Source organism: Saccopteryx leptura, chromosome 9 (assembly GCF_036850995.1).
Source record: "Saccopteryx leptura isolate mSacLep1 chromosome 9, mSacLep1_pri_phased_curated, whole genome shotgun sequence".
Taxonomy (NCBI): Eukaryota; Metazoa; Chordata; class Mammalia; order Chiroptera; family Emballonuridae; genus Saccopteryx; species Saccopteryx leptura.
Genome location: NC_089511.1, coordinates 71,413,810 through 71,431,089, shown reverse-complemented (window position 1 = coordinate 71,431,089; position 17,280 = coordinate 71,413,810). Strand labels below are relative to the sequence as shown.

Below are 17,280 nucleotides of genomic sequence, written 5' to 3'. Positions count from 1 at the left end.
GCCGGCTGTCTGCTCCCGCCCCGGAGCCTGTCCTGGCGCTGCGATTGGCAGGGCGGCCGAAAGCTCAGAGCCCCGGCCCCGCACGCCCCTCCCTGCCGGCTCCAACACGCCGCTGTTACATGGGGCGCCGCCGGTGGCCGAGGGAGCGTGACTGCGCTGCGCAGGGCGCTAGGAGGCATTGTCGCCGTAAGTGGAGCAGAAGGCGGCCCGGAGCGGGGCCCCACGCTTCGTGCCCCGCAAAGTAGCCTGAGGCTAAGCGCTGGAGGGGCTGGGGGAGAGAGGGAGAGAAGTGTCCCGGTTTTCTGCAGCGTACCCTCCCCTCCCCCAGGTCACCGGGTGCACCAGCTTCTGCAGTGTCCTGGGGGCCGGTGCCGCGCCGGCTTATACTCTCAGACTGCGGCTGGACGGGGGCTGGCTCGGGGTAGTGGGAGCGGCGGTGCCAGGAAATAGGGAGCTCGGGAAAGCGGTCCCGGGCGGGCCTCCATTCCCCGCGGGAGGCGCCCCTGCTGGGAGAAGCTGTTGTGTACTTCATCCCTGAAATGACACTTTCGGGGTTTGCTTCCGCTCTGGGTAGCAGAAGACGCGTGCCCCAGAGGGTGCCTCTTGGGCTCCAGAAGGCGCGGGAGTCCCCGGCCCTCTGTCATCACAGCGTTCTTTTCTCTGCCCGCTTTATTCTCCCCAGTCCCCGCCTGCCGGGAGAGCGGAGGGCCGGCGACGAGGAGCCATTGGCTGCGGGCGCTTGGGGGGGTGGGGTAGACGGGTGAGGCGGGCCCCTTGCGCCAGGCGAGGGGACCCTGGCTTGGCCACTTCGCTCAGTTCTGGGAGACGCAGCCCGACGATGCTTAGTTGCCTATAGGGGAGTACGAGCAGACGCTGCGAACCCCATGGCTCAAAAACAAGGCGCCAGCTGGTCCTGCTCACGCCCCAGCGGGTTTCTTTCCCTTGGGTGGAAAACTGGGTCAGCTCTGTTCTGGCCTCGAACGTGCCTTCCTGGGCTCCTTGGGTCCGACCCACCCCGCCGGCTCTCACCTCCCCATCAGCTGCCCCACTGGCATGGTCCAGGAGACCCGCTGTAGCCAACCGTGGGGGAGTTTGCACACATGGCTCAGAAGGCTCAGGTTGCCCCTCTCAGCGGAGCCAGGCTCTAAAGTTCCCAAGTGACCACACCAGTAACTAAATATAGGCGCAGCTGGTGTGGACGGGGTGTTACAGCAGCTCCTTTCCACAGATCTTGGGGCTCCAGATAAGGTCGAGTTCTCACTGGTGAGGGCAGGATCCGTGGGAGGGGGCTGCTGTCAAGGTTTGGGCAAAACACCCGCTCTCCCATCCTCCTCTCCAGGTGAAATAAGATTAAGTACAGGAGAGCCGTGTTGCCAGTTCTCATAAAGCAGGGCACTTTTTTCTTCTTCTAACATTCAGTTTATTATATCCTAACTTACTGTACCTGTGTAATCACCTATTAATAATGCCTTGTGTAGGAAGAGCTTAACAGTTTGCATAGACTTTTCTCAAAAGCTGTATGTCCTTTACGGCTTAAAACAATACAGGGAGGAAGGTAATATATCCATTTTACAAACAAGACTGTTTGGCCCTGGTGGGTTGGCTCAGTGGTAGAGCAGCCCTCCAATGGCATGTGTATATTTTCTGTTCGATTCCTGGTCAGGGCACACAGGAGATGTGACCATCTGCTTCTCCACCCCTCTCCTCCCTCCCCTCTCTATCTCTCTCTACCCTTCCTGCAGCCATGCTCAGTTGGAGCAAGTTGGTCCTGGGCATTGAGGATGGCTCCATGCATGGCCTTGCCTCAGGCACTAAAATAGCTTGGTGGTTGAGCAACAGAGCAACAGCCCCAGATGGGCAGAGAGCACTCCTTCCCTAGGGGGCTTGCTGGTGGATCCCGGTTGGGGCACATGTGGGACCTCTCTGCCTCCCAGCTTCTCACTTAAGGGGGGAAAAAAAAGAGACTGTTTATAACACTGATAACTTTCTAAAACTTTGGTTGGTTTAATCTGCTCTTTTCAAATTCCACAGCTCCGGGCAGAAAAACAGAGGATAGACTTAAAGAAGGGTGTTCAGCTCACTCACCCAGTAATCTGGGGACAGACTGGCTGCCTGTCTCCCTCTTTCTCTTATTATTTCGGGTACTTTTGCTCAGCACCTGTCTCTGTTCCCTCCTCCTACCCATGCCATTTGCTTTTATTTATTTATTTATTTATTTTATTTATTTATTTTTTGGTATTTTTCTGAAGTTGGAAACGGGGAGGCAGTCAGACAGACTCCCGCATGTGCCCGACCAGGATCCACCCGGCATGCCCACCAGGGGGCGATGCTCTGTTGCAACCAGAGCCATTCTAGCGCCTGAGGCAGAGGCCATAGAGCCATCCCCAGCACCCAGGCCAACTTTGCTCCAGTGGAGCCTTGGCTGCTGGAGGGGAAGAGAGAGACAGAGAGGAAGGAGAGGGGGAGGGGTGGAGAAGCAGATGGGCGCTTCTCCTGTGTGCCCTGGCTGGGAATCGAACCCGGGACTCCTGCACGCCAGACCAACGCTCTACCACTGAGCCAACCGGCCAGGGCTGCCATTTGCTTTTAAAGCAGAGGACACACATACTCTTTCAGCTTGGTGTCATTGCTCTACTAGTGTCTGGCTTATCCAGCTTCTTGTCACTGAGTCTCTCTTACCCAATAGGAAGCTCATTCTGGCCCATGCCCTGTCTCTGTACCTTTACTCCCTGAGTGTAGCTGTAGTCCTTGTAGGAGGTGCCCAGGAGATGTCTGTTGGATTTAAACATTTCCTAGGACTAGGATATACGCTGAGGATAGGGGAGTGGGGCTTGTGTGGAGAGGGTTGTATTGCTGGGACAACAGCAAGTGTGAATTATCAGTTTGGACCCTGTGCCTAAGAGTGTCCAGGATTTGGAGTTCTTTTCTTGAAATTTTCTAAGGCTGTTGCCTTAGAAAAGCCATCAGATTTGGGTACACAAGCCCAGACCAGACTCATGTGGGCTGCTGGTTCCTGTTTTCCCCTTGGGACACTCTGGCTTTCTGCAACCACCTCCCCTGCTTGTAAGATTGAACGGTTCCTCAAGGGATCTAGAACAGGGGTCCCCAAACTTTTTACACAGGGGGCCAGTTCACTGTCCCTCAGACCGTTGGAGGGTCGGACTATAAAAAAACTATGAACAAATCCCTATGCACACTGCATATATCTTATTTTAAAGTGAAAAAACAAAACGGGAACAAATACAATATTTAAAATAAAGAACAAGTAAATTGTAAATTTAAATCAACAAACTGACCAGTATTTCAATGGGAACTATGGGCCTGCTTTTGGCTAATGAGATGGTCAATGTGCTCCTCTCACTGACCACCAATGAAAGAGTTGCCCCTTCCGGAAGTGCGGCGAGGGGCCGGATAAATGGCCTCAGGGGGCCACATGCGGCCTGCGGGCCGTAGTTTGGGGACCCCTGATCTAGAACTTGGGCCTATGGAGTTGGATTCTGGTTCCAGAAGGGCTGCCTTGCATATTGATTGCTCCTACTGGCCAGTGTGATATTTATTTCACGGGACTACGCAGGATCGGGCAGCTAGAATGGTGCTGACATGCCGATTTTGGTTCACTGAAATTGTTTATATAGCTAGGGGCCCCGCATTCCTAGAGGTGGCCCTCCCTAGAGGGATTTGCACTCCATCACAACTATCCATTTTTCTCGAAAACAGTTTAAAACAAAAGAAAGGAAGAGGAGCAGCTGTCTTTATTTTTCCCTCCCTCCCCAAACTTCCTTTCTTTTTGGGCTCCTCTTCCATGCTGAATATATACATTTTTGGTTTTTGTTTGTTTGTTTGTTTGTTTCACTTTTTATCAAAGAAGCCCTGAGTTGCATTGGGGCTGAAAGGAGTGAAGTTGGGCAGCCTTGTAAGAGCCCTTTTGGGGACACACTCTAGACTCCTATCATCCCAAGTTCTTCCTTCATTTTTGGAGCCCTCTTACCCCATCTTGGGTCTTATATCGCATGTGGTCCTGCCACCATCCCATCTCATAGCCCTGCCTGTGCCTAAGAGTGACAGACCATTGTCATCTGACCTGGGAAAGAGATTGTCAACTGAACTTTATCAAGGAATTCTCCCTTAGAGGGAGGAAGAGTTTTAGCCTGACCAGGCAGTGGAGCAGTGGATAGAACGTTGGACTGGGACACAGAGGACCTAGCTTCAAAACCCCGAGGTCACCGGCTTGAGCGCAGGGTTGCTGGCTTGAGTGTGGGATCACAGACATGACACCATGGTTGCTAGCTTGAGCCCAAAGGTTGCCGGCTTGAGCAAGGGGTCACTCGCTTTGCTGGTATCCCCTGGTCAAGGCACATATGAGAAAGCAATCGATGAACAACTAAGGTGCCTCAGTGAAGAATTGATGCTTCCTATCTCTCTCCCTCCCTGTCTGTCCGCCCCTATCTGTCCCTCTCTCTGTCTCTCTCTCTGTTACAAAAACAAAAAAAGAGGGAAGAAGAGTTTTAGATGAAGGAAGGGTGGTTCCTTAGCCAGTTAGTGAGGTTGATGATTTTAGGCAGTGGGAAGCTCTTGGGGAGCTAGGGCATATTTGTACTGTACCCAGAGCATCCTTTGAAACGTAAGGGGCCCCTCTTCCTAGTGACTTGCTCTGACTCACAGACTTTACAGGTTGCTCTGTTCCTGCCTCCATGTCCATTCTCTGACGCATACTATAGGATGTCTGAGCTTGCCAGCAGGGGTGAGGCTTTTAATATGACTAGTTTTCATGAAGAGGTTCTATAGCCTAAGGGCACCACCACCCCTACCTGGTGGCACATGGAAGAATTGCAGGTGTAGTTTGTGAAAGTAATCAACCTAGACAGTCCCACCAGGGTTAGCACAGACCCTGGGAAGGTTGGAGATTTACCTTCTCTTTACCTTTTGTGAGAAGCCAGGATTGCCTCTGTGATGTTTCTTGGAAAGCATTTCCTCATTGGAATCACAAGTCAGAGCTATTTCCTCTATTTCTTTCCTCTTCATTTTATGCTATATACCTAGTAGATGCTCAATACGTGGTTGTGATTATTGATGATAAATATTGGAAATGGGGAAAGGAGGGGGTATGGTATTGTAGGAAGACCTGGTTTAGGAGTTGGAAGAGCTAGTGGGTTTTTTTTGTTTTCATCTCTCTGATTTACTTCCCTTCTTGGGTCCTCAGGTTTTTGGTGTGTTTTTTTTTTTTTGTAAAGGGGGTAGACTAAGTTATTAAGATTCTAGCAGCACTGCTGTTACTCAGGCTTAGGGTGATGGTCTTAAAGGTAGCTTGCTGAAGGTGTCGGGTCTCGTTTGTAATAGTCCTCACTGTCCTCCCATGGCTCACCTGGTACTGACTGCCCACTTGGCACTGGTAGGCATTTGAATTTATGACCCTTCTCAATTAGATAGTGTCTTAGATTTGTTTCAAGAGTCAGTTGACTTCTATTCAGATTTGAAACACAAATAATGGTTGTTGATCATCATCACTGCCATTGGGGGATAATAACTGGATATCTGTTTTCAGTGTGTGGTGTAGAGTGCAGGCGGAAGGCATAATACGTATCTGCTTCCTGCCTTAAGCTGCCTGTAGGCCAACTGGGGAGACAGGTGTGTATCATTTAAAAAGCTTATAAACAAACCAAGTGGCAGCCCTGGCCGATTGGCTCAGTGGATGGAGTGTCGCCCCTGTGTATGGATGTCCTGGGTTTGATCCCTGGTCAGGGCACACATGAGAAGTGACCATCTGTTTCTCTCCCCCTCCTTCTCTCCATTCTCCTCTTTTCCTCTTGCAGCCAGTGGCTCAGTTTGTTCGAGTGTGAGCCCGGGGCACTGAGGATGGCTCAGCTGGTTTGAGCGTTGGCTTCAGGTGCAGAAGATAACTCAGTTGGTCTGAGTGGCGGCCCTAGTTGGGGGTTGCCAGGTGGAACCTGATTGGGCCGCATACGGGAGTCTCTCTATCCCCCCTCCTCTCACTTAAAAAGAAACAAAAAACAACAACAACCCAAGTGGCTTGTGCTAGGGCATTAAGTGCCTCTGAAACTCAGGAGAAGGGAACATTCAGGGCTGGGACAATCAAGAAAGATTTCCTGGAGGTGGTGAGATGAAAATTCTGCACATTCCTTAAAGATAAATCCCACTGAGTTGTTTGTTCAAATTCACATGTGTATGAAACTGATGCTGACATCATGTCTGCACATGTCTTGTACTCTCCATTAGCATTTATTGAGTATCTATGTGTCCTGGGCTCTGGGCTAGAAAGGTATATATATTTTGTTCAATCTTTGTGTGAACCCAGTGAAGTTATTAGTGGGTTTCTTCGGATGAAGAAAATGGGGCTCAGAGTAGTTAAGACACTTTTCCAAGGCTTCTCAACTGATAATTAGCAGTTAGGCATTAGGCCTGTCCCAAAAAGCAGTCTTATCCCACTGCACCATGTGTCTTACACCTTCCTCGTCGGCCTCCCTGGTGAGATGCACATACACACTGAACTCAGCACGGAGGCAGATGGGTGGGTCGGCCAGCGCCCAGCTTGGCCTTGGCTGCCCTGCCTGAGCACTGGGGGACTTTTTCTTGGTATTTGTTAGCAGCTCTGAGCTCTATTCTCACCCCTTTTCCTCTGCTCTTTATAGTCTCCTGCCTGTGACCCTCAGACTGAGTTCATTAGAGCTCAGTGAGCTGTGTGCAAAGCTTGGACTGGGATTTGAGGGCAAAGGGGGGCTTTGACCTTGGCCTCAAGTTCGTTTTCATTGTGGGGTTTTGCCATTGGTGATGTGAGTAAAGAAGTGAGCACTGAATGCGGAGCTGGCTGAGCCATTGTCACTTACTCACTTTGACCTCGGTCAGGTCATTTAGTCCCTCTCTGTGCCTTAGTTTCCTTCTCTGTAATAAACAGGACGTTAGTTGTTCATTGATTAGTTTCTCATATGTGCCTTGACTGCGGGACTCCAGCAGAGCGAGTGACCCCTTGCTCAAGCCAGTGACCTTGGGCTTCAAGCCAGCGACATTTGGGCTAAAGCCAGTGACCATGGGGTCATGTCTATGATCCCATGCTCAAGCCAGCGACCCTGCACTCAAGCCGGCAACCTCGGGGTTTCTAACCTGAGTCTGCATGCTGAGGAAGATGGGTGAGGTGGTGGCCAGAGTTGCAAGGAAGGTCAATGCTAAGTCCTCAGCATCCCAGGCCAATGCTCTATCCACTGCGCCACCGCCTGGTCAGGCTTTAGTGTCTCTTATGTCTTTAACATCTTATACTTTTTATTGTATTCTTTGCCCTTCTTTAAGCTTCTCTCTAGTGATCCAATTTCCCTTCTTTCATTTCCCTACCCACCCCAGCCCTTTTCCCTTGGGGTCTTGAAGATATATTCAGCATCAGGCTGTTAATCAGGTCTGCAGGCTAAACAGGTAACTTCCCTCCATACTGATGCTGGGGAACCGGCCACTTACGGACTGTGAGCTCTGATCAGGTAGGGTTGTGTTTCATTTGCCTTTATGTCCCTACTTCCCAACACGCAGGATGTACCTGACAGAAGTATGTGGTGCAAACAGGGAGCTGAGGAGTTGCCCTGGAGAGCCGTGGACAGGGCACCAGCTTATAGGCAGTGGAAGGGAGGGACAGTGTCTTTTCCTTGCAGTTGGCTGTCTCTACCTCCTTTCTGCCTCACCTGTTAAGGGAATCACAGGCCAGCGCATACCTGAGTCCTCATACCTGCCTGGCCACTGGTTCAGGACCTGGCTTCGTGTCTAGTGAGGTCACATGTGTCTATCCTCCCAGGAAACTGGTAGGGCAGGCTGTCTCCACCCTCTGATGGGCATACCAGCTGCTGTGAAGGCCAAGCTGTGTGTGGTCTGGGCTCTGGGCCCCTCAGGAGGAGGTGAGTAGGCTGCGGCTCTCCCTCCAGGCTTCTAGCAGCCTGGGTCTCCTGGAAGGGTAGACTCAGAGGTGCGTCTCTGGCTGGTGGGAAGGCAATTCATGGTCCTGTGTCCTCCCCAGGTGCAGGCCCCCTTGTGAGCAGCAGACCGGCCTGGTGGCTGGCAGCAGGACACCCGAGTCTGCATGCTGAGGAAGATGGGTGAGGCCGTGGCCAGAGTTGCAAGGAAGGTCAATGAGACGGTGGAGAGCGGCTCTGACACCCTGGGTGAGTGAGGGCATGGTGTTCCAACCGCAGGGCCCTGGAAGTGGTTTGTGAAATCAGTTTAGAAATGAAATGGAAAGAGAAGATGAAAGAGACAATATCAGTGTGTGATCCTTGTCATGAGGAGCAATTGTTAGGAGACTTTTACTGCAGTTGTGTTTAGTTGGCAGGCATACTGGGTCCCAGCGTAAGACTTGCTATATAGGTCACAGTCGTCATATTCAAAGAGGTTTGAAAAACAGCTCCCAGGGGTTCCACCTGCTGGGAGCCTGTCTGCCTGCCCTTGGACTGTGGATGACTCCTGGCTCTGAGTTTGTACGTGCCTTGGACCGGGTGACAATAGCTAGCACTGCCGAGTCCTTCCATGTGCCAGGCCCTGTGCTGGTGCATGAATGTTGCCTTACTAAATTTTCACAACCTCCCTGTGCCAGAGGAGCCCTGCCAGGCATGAGTAGCTGTGGTCTTTGGGTGAGGAGGAGAGGAAGAGTCAAAGGCAAAGGGGGCCTTTTCCGGGTCACCCAGCTGGGTGGCCCCTTTTCTCTCCACTGGTTTACTTGAATTGTGTCTTCTATGTTTTTTGCTTTTAGCTGGTCATAGCATAAATATCTGCTGAATTGACTATTCTGCCATGTGTAAGAATTAGCAGGGGATATAGTGCAATTATGTGTGTATGCACGAGTGTGCATGTGCGTCTCATTCGCTGGAAGGTGAACAGCATCTTAGAGCCACAGGCGGATTATGGGAACCCAGAGGAAGAGAGCACCGTCTTGTCTTGTGGGCGATTGTGCTGGTGGACACTGGGATTTGAGCTGGGCCTTTGGTACACAGAGAGGAATTTCACAGATACATAGGGCTGTGTGTACCTGTGTCTGTCTGTTTCAGGAAGGAGCATTTCCATGGAGGCCACTGCCTGAGCAAAGACCCAAAGACTGGGAAGGTGGAGCATATCTTAGTGGTAGCTGTTAGTCAGGGTGTATCTGGAATGTAGGCTTCTGGGTCAGGGGTGGTGGCCCAGGAAGTGGAGGGACACTCAGCCTTCAGGATGAGCTTGGTCACCACTTCTTCCAGGAAGCCCTCAGGTTTACCCTGTTCCCCTCTTGCTCTCTTCCTCCTCTGTAGCACCCATTTAGTGTCCCTAGAGGGCAATAATCCTGTGGTCTTTTGTCCCCCAGCCCCCAAGAGCCAGCACAGTGTCAGGCACTTTGTAAGCACATGGAGGTGTTTGCTGAATTGAGCTAAGGTTAGAGGAGCATCTCCTCTATCAGCAGACAGACTTGAAGACTGTCACTGATTTTAAACGGAAGTCTCTGGGGGGGAGCCTTCAGCTGGTAAGTAAAGGAATTTTGGTACTGGCTGCGGTCACTAACATGGTTGTGCTCACCCCAGTGCTTAGGGCTCTTTCCCACTAATGTGGTGGCTGAGAGCCAGGCTTTGTGTCACACAGGCCTGGATTTGAATCCCCACTCTGCCACCTACCAGTCTGCTACCTTAGCAGGTTACTTAACCTTTTTGGGCCTTGATTTCTTCATCTATGAAATGGGGATGTAATTGTGTCTCCCTCATCAAGGTGATTAGGAGGAATTATAATGTAAGGTGCTTGGCATGTAAGTAGCTCGATAAATGGCAGCTATTATTCTTCTTTTATTTTTTCCTAAGGGCTGGAGGTGGAGGCCTAAGCCCCTTCTCTCCCCATCCCGCCAGCACAAGCACGCCTTCTCTAGGCGTCAGCCAGCCAGGTCTTTTCTGGGTGTCGTGTCTTCATTGCCTTTGAATGGGGAGCTCAGTGAAAATCGACAAATCTCTGCAGTGAATAACCTACTCCTTCTTTAAAGTGTCATGGTGGAGAGGGACATAGGCAGCTCAGTCTCATCCAGATGTGTGGAGGGGCAACAGAGGAGCGAGAGCAGACTTCTGACCTCCTGGGAGGTGCTGTTTGAGAGAGGCTTTCTGTACTCAGAAGGAAGGAGGCAGGTGTCCCTGGCAGGACCCGCACCATAGCCGGAGGGAGACCACTGCAGAGCTGCCTCTGTGGCATGGGGAGCGGATGAGGGATAGCACCCGCAGCTGGAGAGCCTGCAAGGCCATGTGGAATCTAGGAATCTAGATTTCAGTGTCTGTGGACCAGAGATTGCACACTCAGTTGCCTCTGTAGGCCAAGTGGGGATTTCTGTGGGCTGAAGGCTAGACACTGCCTGGGGTGAGGAGTGCAAGGCCACTAGGGCAGGGAAGGCTGTGACCAGCTCCTCTGCTCTGCCCAGGGGCCATGCCCATCGAGGAACCCCAGCCAGTCCTCTGGCCGCCCTGCCAAATCACTGCAGGACCTGGGATTGGAGCCCTGCCTATCTGGTACCAGAGTCAGGGTCCTATTCCCACCGTGCTGTCCTGGGATTGTGGGCAGAGGGTTAGGGATTACCAGGGTCACAAGCACAGTGATGGCTGTAGTCAACTTGGGGGCGAGTTAAACCATTAAGCCATAGCAGTTGTGGTTGGAGCTTAAATTTCATGTGTTGTGGAGATGATGGGGTCTTTAAAGTTAGGGCTGGATGGTAGAGACCTTTTACCTCTTCAGGGCCCAGAGAAGAAGCACAGCATCAGACTAGGCCACTGTGGGCATGTGCAGTCCTGACCTTTGGTAGCTGAAATGTATCAGGCCCGTACAGCCGGAGGGGTCTGGGGCTCAAACAGTCAGCATTTATCAGTACCTGCTGTGTGCAAGGTGCTGGGGGCTTTCAGGGACGTGTGCAAGGTGCTGGGGGCTCTCAGGGACGTGTGCAAGGTGCTGGGGGCTTTCAGGGACGTGTGCAGTGGAGTCTCTGCCTCTGTGATGGTCAGACAGCAGCCAGTGATGCATGGCTCCATGCCTAGCCATGTTGGACAGACCACAGGCGGTGTAATTCAGAGGTAGGAGGTGTTGCTGGGTGTTGAAGTAGTGAAGGGTTTAGTTCTCATGTAAAATAGCAAACAGTCTGAAGCAGCACCACACAATTGCTTAAATAAATTTTGCTGCAGCTATACAACACAATTTATGTTGCTATGGACAGTGGTGCATAACGTTTCATCCTATGCTTGAATGAAGATGGACAAATTCGCATGTATAACGTGAATTGGGAGGGGGGACACAAACAAATCAAGCATTCCAAACTCTATCTATATAGTAAGATGCCCGTTATGCTAAATGTGTATGTGTACATAGAAAAAACGTAGAAGGAAATAAAACAAGCTGCAAACTTATGTTAGAAAATAGTGTTCTGCATTTTGTGAATGTTCTGTGATGAACATATTACCCTTATAAGTAGGCAAGCATGAGTTTTAGGGAAAGGACCGCCTACCACTACAGAACAGGGAAGGAAGTAAAGCACCTTCCTTCCTGACAGGCGAGAGTGACAGGAGTAGCCCCTGCTCTAAGCCCCCCTGGCCCCAGGAGTGAACTGCCCCCCCCCCCACCCCTGCTGCCTCCCTGTACCTGGCCAGAGGCACAGGCCGGGGGGGGGGGGGGCTGTGGAGCAGCCACAGGTGTCTTGCTGCACAGTGGGCGGTCCTGCAGAGATGCCCAGACTGGACTGGGAAGGGCTCAGTTACAGGCTGTTCTCACCTTACTCAGGCAGGTCACCCTGGTGCACATCACTCGCTCCCCCAGGCACTTGGAGGTGTGCCTCCCAGTCAGGCTAGATCCTCCTGTAACCTGAGCTTTGGATCCTAGCCCTTATTGCAGCTTCAGGCCCCTTCATCCCCTGAGAAGTGGGCTCCTTTCCACCTGGCCCCTGGCATGCCCCTGAGCTGTGTCCCAGCTGCTTTCCTCCTGCCCCCCACCCCTCCTTGGCCTCATCTCATAGACTCTTCCAAACAGCTGGCACAGAGCTGGGGACTCCACACCTTCCCTGAACCTGGCTCTCCTTTCCTCTCCATCCACCCCTTGTCTCCCCAAGTTAGTGCTCTCTCTTTGTAAAGGTCTCATGCCCATCTGGGCCTCCCTGGGTCCTCACCCCCCCAAGGGGGCTGACTGACCTTACCCTTCCCTCCCTGGCCTCCGATACTTGCGTGTCTGGCCAGTGGACTGTCAGACCAGGCCACTCTGCACCTCAGTCATCTCCCGGGAGAGGATCCCAGGTCTGCTGTGTGCTTGGGAGTGACCTAGAAAGCGATCGGCACTGCAGAGGAGCAGGGACGGATTTGGAAATGGAGGCAGGGCGGCACGGCTGGCGGGGAGAGCAGCTGCGGAGATGGGGAGAAGGAGAGACCGCGGGGCCGGGAAGGAGAGGGGCCGGCGTTTGTCTGGGGCCTGCTGCGTGTCAGGCGTCATGTGGGGCTTGGACATTTGATATCACATTCCATCTTTTCTAAAGTCTCTTGAACTTTTGATTCTGAGGATTCATGTCTGTGTTCATTTCTAGAAAATTCTGAGCCCTTCGCTCTTGGCATGTTGCACCCCTCATCCCTCGAGTCTCTTTCACCTAGAATTCCTCTTGGGCTGTCTCATTCGGGGCCTCCGTCACTCTTGTGTATTTCCTTTCTCTTTCTCTATCAGTATTTCCTCAGAACATTGTAAGCACTTTACAGTTTGGACTCAATCTTCACAACAACCCTGTGACTCAGGTAATAGCAATATCCCCATTTTACAGCCGGAGAGGCGAAAGCATGGGACTTGGCTCTCCAGCGTTTCTAGGTGCTCCGTAGCATGAGAGCGTTCAGCTGGTCTCCTAGGCCATGTTGCTTTTGGAGTAGGAGTTGCCGTTTTATAGGTGCTGGAGCCAAGGCTGAGGCTGCGAGTGATTTGCTGGTGACACCGCTGTTTACAGGCGGAGCCAGGGTTCATCACGGGTGTGTGTGGCCCTATCCCTGCCTCTCCCCATGCACCCTATGCACCCCCTGCGCCCATGCGCTCGGTGCGGGAGGAGGTCTGAGCAACCTGAAACTCCCTCCTCCCACCGTTACCCTGGCCTCTCCTCTCTAGCCTTCCTGGAACCACTGTCGGCCTACCCTGCTCCTAGAAAAGGAGGAAAATAATCAGGGGCTAATATCTACTTAGACGTTGAAGATGTCTTAGGTGGTAACAAGAAAGTAGGGACAGTCCCCCATAAAGCAGATATCCCTGGTCAGGTCCTCTTGCACAGGGCTTCCTAAAGGGTGGGTCCTATGTCACCTGCATCAGGGTCATGGGATACTGGTTAAAAATGCCTATTCATGGGCTCTACTCCAGAGCTTTGAAAATAGAATGTTTGAGGGTGGGGCATGATAATCTGCATTTTAACAAGCCTCCCAGATGGTCCATGTTTTGAACTTAGTTTATTTTGTTCTTTAAATAATGTTTTTATTTTAAGAACCAGATTAGATTTATAAGAAAGTTGTATAGTACAGCCTGACCATGCGGTGGAGCAGAGGATAGAACGTTGGCCCGGGATGCTGAGGACCCAGGTTTGAAACCCTGAGGTTGCTGGCTTAAGTGCGGGCTCATCCGGCTTGAGCACATGGTCATTGGCTTGAGCCCAAAGGTCACTGGCTTGAGCAAGGGGTCACTGGCTCAGCTGGAACCCCACGGTCAATCACATATGAGAACGCAATCAGTGAACAACTAAGGTGTCACAACTATGAGTTGATGCTTCTCATCTCTCTCTCTTCCTGTCTGTCTGTCCCTATTTATCTCTCTCTCTTTCTCTCATTCGCTCGTGTGTGCTGAAAAAAAAACATGAAAATCGTGTAGTAGATTCTCATGCACCCCACACTGGTCTCCCTTATTATTAACATTTTACACTAGTTAGGCACATGTTTTATCATTGATGAACCAACAATGATACACTATTGTTAACTGAAGTCCATCATTTTTATTCAGGTTTCCTCAGTATTGAATTAATAGCCTTTTTAGTTTAAGGAGTACCACATTACATTTAGTTGTCAGGTCTCCTTAGACTTCTTTTAACTGACAGTTTCTCAGACTTTCTTTGTTTTTGATGACCTGTTTTGACAATTTTGAGATGTACTGGTCAGGTATTTTAAAGAATGTCCCTCAATTGAGATAGATTATTTATTTTATCAGGGCATAAATTGCATAAATAAAATTTGCCCCCCCTTTTTTTACTTTTTTTTTTGTATTTTTCTGAAGTCAGAAGCAGAGGCAGAGAAACAGACTCCGACGTCCTCTCGACTGGGATCCCCCCAGCATGCCCACTAGCGGGTGATGCTCTGCCCATCTGGGGTGTTGCTAGCCTGAGTTGGAGGCCAAGGAGCCTCCTCAGTTGGCCAACTTTTGCTCCAATGGAGCACTGGCTATGGGATGGGAAGAGAGAGATAGAGAGATAGAAAGGAGAAGGGGAGGGGTGGAGAAGCAGATGGGCGCTCCTCCTGTGTGCCCTGGCTGGAATCAAACCTGGGACTTCCACACACCAGGCTGACGCTCTACCGCTGAGCCAACTGGCCAGGGCCAAATTTGCCCTTTTTAGTGTACAATTCTATGAGCTTTGATAAATACATACAACTGTGTCATCACCACCACAAGATCCAGAACTCTCCCACCACCCCCCAAAAATCCCTGTGCCTTCCCCCAGTCCCCAATACCTGGGAGCCACTGGTCTGATCTCTTTTCCATCCCTATGGCTTTGCCTTTTCTAGAATGTCATGCAAATGGAATTATACAGAATATAACCTCTTGAGTCTGACTTCTTTCATTTTAGCCCATGTTTTGTGTGAATCAGTAGTTTGTACCTTTCTATTATTAGTGTTACATTGTATGGAAGTGACATTGTTTATTCATTCATCTATTGAAGGAACTTTGAATTGTTTCCAGTTTTTTAAAGTGATAAATAAAGCCTATAAATATCTATATAGAGGCCCTAGCTGGTTGGCTCAGCGGTAGAGCGTCGGCCTGGCATGTCAGGTCGATTCCCGGCCAGGGCACACAGGAGAAGCGCCCATCTGCTTCTCCACCCCTCCCCCTCTCCTTCCTCTCTGTCTCTCTCTTCCCCTCCTGCAGCCAAGGCTCCATTGGAGCAAAGATGGCCCGGGCGCTGGGGATGGCTCCGTGGCCTCTGCCTCAGGTGCTAGAGTGGCTCTGAATGCAACAGAGGGACGCCCAGAGGGGCAGAGCATCGCCCCCTGGTGGGCATGCCGGGTGGATCCCGGTAGGGTGCATGCGGGAGTCTGACTGCCTCCCTGTTTCCAGCTTCGGAAAAATTAAAAAAAAAAAAATCTATATACAGCCATGACTGTATATAGAGAGAACCAGCGTTCTCTCAGTTGATTAGCTTTTCATTCCAAAACACCAAGGTTGTGGGTTTAGTTCCTGGTCAGGGCACCCACGGGTAGTGACTAATGAACACACAACTAAGTGGAACAACAAATGAATGCCCCCCCCATTCTTCTCCCTTCCTCTCTCTGTCTCTCTAAGATCAATCAATAAGAAAAAATCCACAAATAGGTTTCTGCATGAGTGAAAGTTTTTATTTCTCTTGGGTAAATACCCAGGAATGGGATTTCTGGATTGTATATGTTAAGTATATGTTTAAATTGCATAAGAAACTGCCATATTCTTCCAAAGTGGTTGAGAATTTCCATTCCTCTTCATCCTTGTCAATGCTCCATATGGTTTTTAATGTTGTACATTCTTACAGGTGTGTAATTGTTCTCATTATAGTTTTATGTTACGGTTCTATGATGAGTAATGATGCTAAACATCTTCTCATGTGCTTATTTGCCATCCACATACTTTTCCTTGGTGAAATGTCTATTCACATCTTTTGTACCTTAAGTAAAATGGGTTGTTTCTTTTCTTACTAAATTTTGATGGTTCTTTATTTATTCAAGATGCATATCCTTGATCATATATGTGTTTTTCCAGTATTTTTTTTCTAGCTTGTGACTTATTTTTTCATTCTCTTAACAGGGATTTTTGAGGAACAGACATTTTAACTTTTGATGGAGTCTAGCTTATCATTTTCCTTTTATGGATGGTGCTTTTGGTGTACAGTCAAAGAAAGCTTTGCTAAACTGAGGTCACAAAGACTTCTTTCTTTCAGAATCATCCGGTGTTGGTTAAACATGCGGATCTGTGGACCCCACTCTAGAGCTTTAAAAGTGGGATCTCAGGGTAAGCCTGGTGATCTGCAAGTTAATGCGAACCCTGTATGACTCTTCCCTACCTTGAATTTTGAGACTCACTGGCTATTATTAATAATTAGGAGCTTTCTTTGCTTGGTGGCTTCTAGGGGCTTGGTGGGGAGGGGCATTGTCTGGGCAGGTATTTGGATTGTGTGTGTGTGTGTGTGTGAGAGAGAGAGAGAGAGAGAGAGAGAGAGAGAATATGAATATGGACATGGATATGCTCTATCCCCAGAGGACTTAGCAGCAGGCTGGGGGCTGTGAGAAAATCAATTGGGAGGCCAGAGCTAGTGACTGAAGGGACATGTTGCTGCCTTTCCTCCTTCCCTTCCCTGCCAGGCTCACCCACACCTTGGCCCAGTGCTCATCTTCTTTTGTACTTGCCAGCAGATGGCGCCCTGTCATCAGCCAAGCTGGTAACAGGAAGCTGAGACTGGGCTTTGACCAGGCTGTTGCTGGGTGAGTGCCCAGCTCCTGACAAGGGCTTCCAGTCGCAGCCCAACTCACATCCTGTGTTTTCATTCCTGGCTGGCCCCCACAAGGATTTCATTTTGCAGCCCCCTTCTTGAGTAAGGGTACTCAAGAAGCACTTAATACATACTCGCCAAAGCAGAATGATAAGCTTTCCTTGAAAATACACACATTGAGCACCTACTGTGTGCTCCACCTGGAGGACCCAAGTGTCCAGTCTGGCGGTGGAGGCGCACCCACACCCACACCCCCCCCCCCCACCGTGAGGGAGGTGGGCAGCCAGAAGCCTGGTGCTAGTGGGCACAAGGGGTGTGTGTTTTACTGTAATGTCTCCAGGCCTGGGAGTTCTGAGGTCAGCCAGTCACAGTTCCGCTCTGCAGGTGCAGAGGAGGTAATAGGCTCTCCCAGGGCAGCCCCCAGCCAGGGCTGCCTGTCTGCTCACCTCTCAGCTGAAAGAGCAGGATGGGAATTTGGCAGTGGGGGAGGGGAACAGCTCTGCCCCCTGCAGAGCCCCCTGCTGCTCTCCTGACTTTGCTTCCTGTGCAAGGGGACTGGAGGAAGTGACTAGAAG

General features: G+C 50.7%; 1 protein-coding gene across 3 annotated transcripts in view; it reads left to right on the top strand.

Annotated features, from left to right (window-relative positions):
* Nucleotides 1-17,280, top strand: part of LRRC20 (leucine rich repeat containing 20) — an 83,794-nt gene continuing 66,514 nt past the window's right edge. Inside the window, exons 1-2 of one of the 3 annotated variants that reach the window (XM_066350195.1) lie at nt 63-186; nt 8,009-8,153. In XM_066350195.1, coding sequence (XP_066206292.1) covers nt 8,072-8,153 — 82 coding nt within the window. In that variant the 5' untranslated portion in view covers nt 63-186; nt 8,009-8,071. Of the gene's footprint in view, nt 187-7,786; nt 7,890-8,008; nt 8,154-17,280 lie in introns of those variants that run through there. The other 2 variants (XM_066350196.1, XM_066350197.1) reach the window with 2 other exon arrangements.